Source organism: Nicotiana sylvestris, chromosome 9, assembly GCF_000393655.2.
Source record: "Nicotiana sylvestris chromosome 9, ASM39365v2, whole genome shotgun sequence".
NCBI classification, from domain to species: Eukaryota; Viridiplantae; Streptophyta; class Magnoliopsida; order Solanales; family Solanaceae; genus Nicotiana; species Nicotiana sylvestris.
In genome coordinates, this window is record NC_091065.1 from 150,703,066 (window position 1) to 150,713,726 (window position 10,661).

At 37.2% G+C, this 10,661-nt stretch overlaps 1 protein-coding gene across 1 annotated transcript; it reads left to right on the forward strand.

Moving 5' to 3' along the window:
* The first annotated feature begins 823 nt into the window (after positions 1-823).
* Positions 824-10,284, forward strand: LOC104216050 (alpha-1,4 glucan phosphorylase L-1 isozyme, chloroplastic/amyloplastic). The gene is made up of 15 exons (XM_009766007.2): positions 824-1,311; positions 2,891-3,129; positions 3,345-3,446; positions 3,653-3,829; positions 4,018-4,293; positions 4,809-5,080; positions 5,377-5,494; positions 5,579-6,007; positions 6,108-6,260; positions 7,005-7,133; positions 7,263-7,499; positions 7,694-7,770; positions 9,214-9,400; positions 9,619-9,819; positions 10,004-10,284. Exons 1-15 carry the CDS (start codon positions 1,095-1,097, stop codon positions 10,118-10,120), a joined length of 2,931 nt encoding a protein of 976 aa, XP_009764309.1. The 5' UTR covers positions 824-1,094; the 3' UTR covers positions 10,121-10,284.
* The last annotated feature ends 377 nt before the right edge of the window (positions 10,285-10,661 follow it).

Genomic DNA, 10,661 nt, shown 5'->3' on the forward strand with positions numbered 1-10,661 from the left:
ATCAGTTAGAATAAAATATTGTAATAATAATTTATTTTATAGTGTTAACAACTTTTAGGGTATTTCAGTCATTTTAACATAAATAAGTGCTTACCAATACTTGTTTGCCAAACACTTCAATAACTTTTTTTCAGTTTCAACATTTTTATCCAAACACTAACTACTTATTTATAAAACAAGTTTCAGCACTTAAAAAGTGCTTTATGCTTAAAAGCCACTTTTTTTAAGTCAATACAAACGGGCTCATAGTAACTATTATATTTTCCCCTTTAGTTTTACGAGATCCATCAGCCATCAGGTCCGTTGCTTTTGGGTAGAAGCAACAGTGTACTACTTTCTAGAAATCTTCCATGGGTCTCGGACGTAGGAGATCAAAACCCACTATGTAATTTAGGTAGGGTAAGATCCACAGTACTTACTAGTCCCGGTGCAGGGGATAATCGTGATTCCATTGAATATAATTAACTTTTGATTATCGAGGAACGTGACATTTCCACAAGTAGACACAACAACAACAACGACGACCCAGTATAATCCCACAAGTGGGGTCTGGGGAGGGTAATATGTACGCAGATCTTACCCCTACCCCGAAGGGTAGAGAGACTGTTTCTAGGAGACCTCGACTCAAAAAAGCAATAGGAGATGATATATTAGTACCATAAAAATACGTAATAAAAATAACAACAATATATAAGAGATATGAAATATGAAATACAGGATATGAAATACGAAATAGATGGCTGATATAGTACAATTAGAAGGTACAACCCTGCATCAGACCAATACATTCCTAGTCTAACTACACCCTCACTAATCCTAAATCACGCCATCTGATCACGTCTTCCCAATAGTTATCCGCGTGCCACTGCAACCAGTCGTTCACAACACAGTCAACAATACCTATACTGCTTAGATCATAAGTCCCTTCTCAACATTCTCTTCACCTTCATAAACTCTCCATTTCTCACTCTCACAGCACTGAGATTCGGAATTCAGAATCGAATTTTTTGGTAGTTTTTATGCAGATATAGTGGAAATTGAAATCAGCGAGTTCATTTGAACATTTGGTAAAAAAATAGATCTGCGAGGAGCAAATGGCGACGTCGTCGTACTGTGCGACTGCAAATGGAGCAGAGTTGTTCACGCATTACGCCTCAAACTCGAGATTGATCGGTTTCAATTCTAGAAACAGAAGTTCGAAGTTGTTCCTCACTAGAACCTCGGAGTTTCGGGGTGTAAAACGTTGTTTCCACGTGAAGAGCGTCTCAAGTGAGCCGAAGCAGAAAGTTCAGGATCCGGTTACTGAGGAAGGTCTCATTCTAACTCCTAATGTTTCCTTACTTTAATGTCTAATTAATTAGCAATTGTTTTTGTGAGTTTGTTGACCTTCTTGTTTAATTTCTACGATTTTCACGAAAAAAGTTTAGTTTGTTTGATAGTTTTGTTTTCACTCTGATTAACAACTACTCCTGTTTGTTTCATTTTATGTGATCGTATGGTGCATGACTGGACACAGAGTTTGAACATGTAGTTGAGATTTCTGTGCGTCAATTATTAAGGGTAATAATGCAAGGTTTAAAGTTAATTTATTTTCAAATATACAAAGGTATCATTCTTTATTAATACGGAGAGAGTGTCATCAAATGGAACAGAGGCAGTATTGTTGAGGATCCTATTACTGAGGAAGGTGTCAATCCTACTCCTAACATCCTGATTTCCATGTTTCTACGGATAATTTTGGGAGTTTGTTGACCTTGTTGTTTAGTTTCTTTGATTTGCACGAATTGTGATATTCTGAAAGTTCAAGTTTAGTTTCCGGTGTTGGTTTTTGATGAGATCAACAATTATCTGCATTTTAAGTGAATCAAAGTTGGTTAATTTCTGCCTAATCAGTCCAACCGGTGTTAAGAAAAATGGTCGAAGACCAGACTATGGCCCATATCCTCAACCAATGTGGGAGTTTTAATGTGATATCATTAAGATTTCTTGCTCCTTTCTTATTTCATGACGAGATGGAGTGCTAAAAGGAATCAGAATTCACCATTTGAACAAAGGCAGATCTAGTATCTAGAGTCAATAGATTTGGAGTTGGTTGTGGTTTATTATATAAACACATTTTACTCCATTCTTTATGTGAACCTATTTGACTGAGCAAATAGTTTAAGAAAGAAATGAAGGCTTTTGAAACTTGTGATCTTAAACATGCCATAACACTTGTGTGGGTATAAAAACTTGTCATTATCGGTAAAATGGTAGATTTAAGTTAAATTATTTTCAAATTTAGAAAGGGATCATTCTTTTTTAAACAGAATAAAAGGGAAATAGGATTACATAAGTTGAAAAAACAAGGGGAGTACAATTTTCTGCATATGTATACAATATACATGGAGCCAAAAATAGAAATATGACATAACTTTTTGCCTTTCAATTTTACAACATTAACTTAATACAAGTAGACCATCATTTAACCGTTATGTGGAAATATTTGGTTGCCTTGTATGATCTTGATCAATGCTCACCTTATGAGTTAGCTTTTGGAGTTGAGTTAAGACCATTGTCCATTTCTTAACATGGTAGCAAAACCGGACTCATCCCAATTCTTGGTTTACGCAATATTGGGTCCCCATATTATGTTGTCCACGCTCAAGTTGGCAGGCTTGGGCATGCGCGAGGGTGTGGAATTGTCCCACATTGGTCTTGAGCAATTCTCACCTCACGAGCTAGCTTTTGAGGTTGAGTTAGGTCCAATCTCTATTTCCTAATAGAAACTTCTATAGGATAGCTCAGAAATCTAACTTCCAAAGGACCTGATACACAAAGTTGTTATTTCCATCGGTTCCTTCCAGTTTATTATTTGGGATTTATGTATTCCCTCGCATGACATATATAGGTGCTGAGAGTGTTCTGAGTTCTTTTGCTCCTGATGCCGCATCTGTTGCCTCAAGTATCAGATACCATGCAGAATTCACACCTTTATTCTCTCCTGAAAGGTTTGAGCTGCCTAAGGCATTCTTTGCAACAGCCCAAAGTGTCCTTGATTCACTTCTTATTAATTGGAATGCTACCTATGATTTTTATGAGAAGATGAATTTGAAGCAGGCATACTATCTATCCATGGAATTTCTGCAGGTATCTGATTAATCTTACTTTCTCTTTGCTCTTTGATAATACTAATTCGCTCTGCAGAGATATGGCCTAATTCATTTAATAGGAAATTAATCAGTTTGATATTTTGCTGACTAATTGTCTTTATATTTATTTGTTACACATGAAAGTTCCTGAAAACATGCGTAAGCAAGTCTATGGCAGTTAGACTTTAATTTATGCCTTTATCTACTCTTTAGGGTAGAGCATTGTTGAATGCAATTGGTAATCTGGAGCTTACCGGGTCATATGCAGAAGCTCTGAAAAATCTTGGCCACAATCTAGAAAATGTGGTTTCTCAGGTTAGTGTGACTTTTATCTCATGCATCAGAAAATTTTCTAGCTTTCCAAGTTCTTTTGGTTTTACCCTAAAACAATTGGACTATGTGTATTCATTTGTGACATCATGCATCCACTGTTTTGTTGTATTGAGAAGCCATAAGAGCCAATCCTGTTTGTGTTTTTGTTGGAGTTAACTTCTTGTTATTTATGTAACAATTACTGACAGGAGCCAGATGCTGCTCTAGGAAATGGGGGTTTGGGGCGGCTTGCTTCCTGTTTTCTGGACTCTTTGGCAACGCTAAATTACCCAGCATGGGGCTATGGACTTAGGTACAAATATGGGTTATTTAAGCAACAGATTACTAAAGATGGTCAGGAGGAGTTGGCTGAAGATTGGCTTGAAGTACGCTTGCTATTACTTCATTAGTTCTTGATTGCATGTGTGTTTACGTCCTAAGATTATTTATATCCTTGTTGTGTACTATTCACCTCTTCCCTTTAGAGCTTTCAAATTCCTTTGTTCTCTTTCTTTATGACTTTTTATTTAGTTCATGCAATGTGGATGTTCATTATTGCTAGTTGTCAATGCAGCTTGGCAGTCCATGGGAAATTGTGAGGAATGATGTTTCATATCCTATCAAATTCTATGGCAAAGTCACTACAGGATCAGATGGAAAGAAGTATTGGATTGGTGGAGAGGATATAAAAGCAGTTGCATATGATGTTCCCATACCAGGGTATAAGACTAAAACCACAATCAACCTCCGACTGTGGTCTACACAGGTTCCATCAGCGGATTTTGATTTATCTGCTTTCAACTCTGGAGAGCACACCAAAGCATGTGAAGCCCAAGCAAATGCCGAGAAGGTTCGGTTAATCTATTATTTCGTAGAACATTTTTATATTCCATTCGCCTTTTCCTAATGTGAATTTAGGCTTCAGTATGAGCCTTCTCAGTTTGCCGTCACAATAATCACTGCGTTTTCAGACCAACAATTCTTACAGGACATGATTTCGGGTTCCATCATAACATTGGACTTTATAAAGATGCATTTATCGGTGTCTTGAATTTACCAGATGGTTTACTATCTATACATTGGATGATCAGAACACTGATCTAACGGGAGACTGATGACTATATTTTTTTTTGGTAGAAAAGGTCAAGACCAAAAGACCTGATATCGACATTCTTGTCTGTCCTAGGCATATTTTGACCTACTCTTTTCTTGTTTTTTTTCCCCTCACCTTTCTTCCCTTTTTCCGGGTGTGGGGGTGGGGGGAAGGCAGGGGTTGGAGGCTTATCTTCAATTACATTAGGGACATAGCGACATAAATGGCAGGGCATTAAATAGATGGCTAAGCTGGCTTTTCTCTAACATCAGATATGTTACATACTCTACCCTGGGGATGGATCAGTGGAGGGGAAGATCCTTCGCTTGAAGCAACAATATACCTTATGCTCGGCTTCACTCCAAGATATTATTGCACGATTTGAGAGGAGATCAGGCGATCGTATCAAGTGGGAAGAGTTTCCTGAAAAAGTTGCTGTGCAGATGAATGACACCCACCCTACTCTTTGTATCCCGGAGCTGATGCGAATATTGATTGATTTGAAGGGCTTGAGTTGGAAGGAAGCTTGGAATATTACTAAAAGGTACTTAAAATTTACATGATTTGCATTAGCATATTGAGGTTTCTGCTGACGTTGATTTTTGTGCTGAATAAACTGCACAGATAAGCATCATGTGAATTTGTTTTAAATTCATGATTCGAGTGATATACTTTGGTATTGAGATACTTATTTCTGAACTTCAGTTCCACATGGACTGATTGGCGATCAAACTTCAGACACATCAAATAACAGGAGATAGGAACACTCTTTTAAACAGAAAAGCATTAGCTCCTACTTTTAAAGTAACACTGACATCCTTAATGGTGGAAACTTACCAGGACTGTGGCTTACACAAACCATACTGTTTTGCCTGAGGCGCTGGAGAAATGGAGTTATGAGTTGATGGAGAAGCTGCTCCCTAGACATGTCGAAATCATTCAGATGATTGACGAGGAGGTGTGGAACTAAAAATTCAACAAATCTATTCGATTTTGCATGTTGAAGTTTTGACTAATTTCTGCAATATGCTGTCCCTAACAGCTGGTACATGAAATTGTATCAAAATATGGATCACTAGAGCTGGACAAATTGGAGGAAAAGTTGGCTGCTATGAGAATTTTAGAAAATTTTGATATTCCCAGTTCCGTTGCAGATTTATTTACTAAGCCTGAAAGACTGGTTGATGCTGATACTGAAACAGTAGAAGTTAGTGACAAAGTTGAAGTTGTGACGAATGATGAAGAAGACAAAAATGAGGAAGATGACACTGGTAAGAAAACTAGTCTGAAGCCAGAACCAGGTGCAAAGGACATTGATAAGAAAACTACAGTGGTGCCAGAACCTGCTGTTATACCACCAAAAATGGTCCGCATGGCTAACCTGTGTGTTGTGGGAGGCCATGCTGTTAATGGAGTTGCTGAGATCCATAGCGAAATTGTGAAGGAGGAGGTTTTCAATGAGTTCTATGAGGTAAGCATCATTAGCATGAATCTTTGAATATGCATCAGATCAGTGATTTTGGTAAAACTGAGTTCTCATTCATGTATTATTTTACTCTTAATGTTTACAGCTCTGGCCTGAAAAGTTCCAGAACAAAACAAATGGAGTGACTCCAAGAAGATGGATTCGTTTCTGCAATCCTCCTCTTAGTAGTATCATAACTAAGTGGACTGGTACAGAGGACTGGGTCCTGAATACTGAAAAGTTGGCAGAACTGCAGCAGGTATTTCTCTTGCCTTTTTTGACGTGGCATGTTTAAGAAGATGAAGTGTATGATTTATGATGTTTATTGTTAAATAGTTGAAAATGCATCCCTCTGTTGCACCTTGCAAAAATTTGCAGAATCTTTAAGACTTATGGTTTCTTATTCTCGGAAACATGTGAAGGGTAAGTGTTCGTGACGATTTAACGATCCAAAAGGGTTTTGAAAACTTTGGAGTTACTAGCAACATAAGGAAACAATCTAATTGACCAAGTGTATAAGGTCACTTGCTCAATCTATTTGAAATTCTTTTCGAAACTTGAACTTGGTTCTGAAATGAAACCCTCTTGAAAAATTGACTTCAAATGGTTTGATGAAAACAGAGAGTAGGCAAGGAAATTCCTTTGGCTAAAGGGAAGGTGTTAGGCACCCTTGAAACTGAGCATATCTCGTGGTTACCCTCCACTTTCAATTGGTTTTCAGAATTTTAGTCAATGCCGTCGACAACAAATATCAAGATTAGTAGAATAACTGAAAACTGAATTACAATGGGGAGTTTTGAATGACATAATTTCAGTAGAATGAACCAAAACAATGCAAATTAAATTACGTTGAACCTTCATCTTCTTACAATGATAGTGAAGTTCACAAATACAACATATACGCATCATCACTATTTATAACGCAGTTCCAATTTCAAACTGAGTGTATGTGCCTAAAAGATTCACCTTTATGTTCTAACTGGGCTGCGGGTATTATACACAGTTTGTTGATAATGAAGATCTTCAAATTGAGTGGAGGGAAGCAAAAAGGAGCAACAAGATTAAGGCTGTGTCCTTTCTCAAAGAAAAGACAGGGTATTCTGTCATCCCAGATGCAATGTTTGATATTCAGGTGTGTTCTTCTCCATCTGAGTTTCAGTTTTAGCCATAAGAGATTAGTTTCCTTTGTCTTAGTTTATGAATAATATCTTGTTTCTGGAAAAAATATCATGCATTTGTCAATTGAAAAACCTATTATCAGGTAAAACGCATTCACGAGTATAAGCGACAACTGTTAAATATCTTCGGCATCGTTTATCGGTACAAGAAGATGAAAGAGATGACAGCTGCAGAAAGAAAGGCTAAATATGTTCCTCGAGTATGCATATTTGGAGGAAAAGCTTTTGCCACATATGTGCAAGCGAAGAGGATTGTAAAGTTTATCACAGATGTTGGCGCTACTATAAATCATGATCCAGAAATAGGTGATTTATTGAAGGTATCAGCTTGATTATTTGTCTTAGAAGTTTTTGCTTATTTGATACAGGCTATTGTTTTCTAGTGCATTTGAAAGTCATTTTATTTTTAGTTTACTTCTCGGCAATTTTGACGGTGATAGTTCTGGATCTGTTTCATCATGTGATTACTTTCTGCAACTTCAACCTGAAGAGTTCTCTCCTTTTTATCTTGTAGGTAATATTTGTGCCAGATTACAATGTAAGTGTTGCTGAATTGCTAATTCCTGCTAGCGATCTATCAGAACATATCAGGTATTTAACTGATGCCATCTTTCTTTTGAATCGCCTTTTTTCATAGATTTGCTGCCATTGGCAACAATTGATCCAGCAACTTGTTTGTGAAAACATTAATTGGTCGGCTAGCTGCTTAGTTCTCATTCCTAGTATAACTCTTGGATGTTTTGAATGATATCATGCTACAATATTGTAATGATTCAGGTTACATTTTGTAGCATTCACCAAATACATGTTCATTTTTGCATCAAATTGAGTGCATGTAGAAATGATGTGTGCGGGACACGACAGTGATCATCTCACTCGTTCACAGACTCAAAGCAGCACCATTTGATATTTGATTTTCCCGGCAGTAAAATGCATACAATCTACTTGGAATTTCACCTATTACAAGAAAAATTCGATACTATTGATGGTTCTACAATATGTAATAATATAGAAAAATTACTTTGGGCACCATTTCTTGGTAAGACACCAGTTCTTATGCATTTTGACTCTCGCTTAAGTGTCCTGTCTTTATGTAGACGACATCAGTTTTTTAACATCTGCTGCATTGGTGAATGCATTTGATGTGAATATTTCAGGTGAACCCGTATTTACATCAAAGGCAGGTAACAGGGAAAGCAGTTTTTGATCTTCATGCTTCTTTTTCTTTATCGGTGGCTGTTAATGCTTCTGCCCAATTTTAATACAAACAGATTTGTACTTAAATGAGGAACTTGTGGCCAGGGGCGGATTTAGGGGGGCGCAAGGGTGTTCACCGGAACCCCCTTCGCCGAGAAATTACATTGTGTATATAAGGGAAAATCTGATTTTTACCTCTATATATTATGTTTTGAATCCCCTTCACACAGCCCAAAAACATGGCTTAGTGGTCAAGGGGGTTCAAAACCATTGTGAGGTCATTGGTTTAATTCCCACTAGCTACAATCTCTTTAAATTTTTTAACTTATTCCTTTTTTGAACCCCCTTAGCAGAAGGCCTACCTCCGCCACTGCTTGTGGCGAGTCTATTTCAAGAGAAATTTTTTTCAAGTAGGAAACTTTAATAGCTGCCAACTAATGGTTCATGAAATGGGATGATTTTATGTTGTCAGTTAATGATAGTACTTAAAGGTTGCAACTAACAGCTGAAAATATTTTGTGAGCATATTCATTTCCCCAATAATGTGATAACCACGCCAAACATCTAATGTTTCCCATTAATCATGTAGGTTTAGCTTTAATAGCTGCCAACTAATGGTTCATGAAATGGGATGATTTTATGTTGTCAGTTAATGATAGTACTTAAAGGTTGCAACTAACAGCTGAAAATATTTTGTGAGCATATTCATTTCCCCAATAATGTGATAACCACGGGAAACATCTAATGTTTCCCATTAATCATGTAGGTTTAGCTTTATATAGAGATTTACATGTCTGACTCTTGTCTCTAACTCTCTTTTTTCTCCTGCCCCACTAGTACTGCTGGAATGGAAGCCAGTGGAACTAGTAATATGAAGTTTGCAATGAATGGTTGTATTCAAATTGGTACACTGGATGGCGCTAATGTTGAAATAAGGGAAGAGGTTGGAGAAGAAAACTTCTTTCTCTTTGGCGCTCAAGCTCATGAAATTGCAGGGCTTAGAAAAGAAAGAGCTGAGGGAAAGGTGAAATGACCCTCTTTTGTCTGACATTTTGATGAATTTCTTTTTTCTTGGATTGATATATTTCAATTGGTCAGATTTCTTCTTTTGCGTATATTCTCCTCCCTTTATTCTTCTTTACCAAAAAATAACCATACGAAGTTGCTTGTCAGATCCATTTAGATCATTAGATGGACCTTGCCCGTAGGCTTTACAAAAATCTTATTTCCCCTCTGTTGCAGTTTGTACCTGATGAACGTTTTGAAGAGGTCAAGGAATTTGTCAGAAGTGGTGCTTTTGGCTCATATAACTACGATGATCTAATCGGATCCTTGGAAGGAAATGAAGGTTTTGGCCGTGCTGACTATTTCCTTGTGGGCAAGGATTTTCCCAGTTATATAGAATGCCAAGAGAAAGTTGATGAGGCATATCGCGACCAAAAAGTAAGTCCAACTGCTTGCAATTCCTTCTGGATATGTTATCTACTTTCTCATGTTTGTTTATGTTATTAACTCAGATTATTAACATTTTCAAATATGACTTGTTTATGCTTCGAGCTTTGAGCAAAAAACCAGGTTTTACTAGTTTTTATTCATGTCAAATATATATGTGACTGGTGTTTTGCAGAGGTGGACAAAGATGTCAATCTTGAATACAGCGGGCTCGTCCAAGTTTAGCAGTGACAGGACAATTCGTGAATATGCCAAAGACATATGGAACATTGAACCTGTGAAATTACCCTAAGAGCCGTAAGGGGGAAAAATAACAAAACAGTGAGTAGCATTAAATAATCTACATCCCTGTATTATGAGTTGTTTCTCTTTTATTTTCCGAACGTATATATCTGTAAGAGGATGATATTACCACATAATAGGAGATCGATAATCATATGCTACTCACTTCCATTATTCTCAGTTTATTTTGGATACGTAGTCAAACTTGGCAGGACCTCTGGGTGGTAGTAACATTTTTATTCGATGTTTATACTTGCCTAAGAGGGCAGCCTGATTCAATAAGCTGTTGCGATGCGCAAGGTCCGGGAAAGGGCCCGACTACATTGAGTCTGATGTGTGTAGCCTTGCCTTGCATTTTCTATAAGAGGTTATTTTCGTGTTTTAAACCCGTGACCTCTTGATCACACGGCGACAACTTTTATGATTGCGGCAAGGTTCCCCTTCATGTTTATACTTGCATATCGATAACAAATCCATAAAAAAATGGATGATTCTAAATTCAAGATCATGCAGGCCACATTGTTTCACTCAATAGTTTGTTTGATCATTTC

Excerpts from the sequence above, each read along its gene's own strand:
- LOC104216050 (XM_009766007.2), top strand. The coding sequence starts at position 1,095 with ATGGCGACGTCGTCGTACTGTGCGACTGCAAATGGAGCAGAGTTGTTC. Across the intron at positions 5,081-5,376 it reads GCTTGGAATATTACTAAAAG|GACTGTGGCTTACACAAACC; the intron begins GTACTTAAAATT and ends GAAACTTACCAG. Across the intron at positions 9,401-9,618 it reads AAGAAAGAGCTGAGGGAAAG|TTTGTACCTGATGAACGTTT; the intron begins GTGAAATGACCC and ends CCTCTGTTGCAG.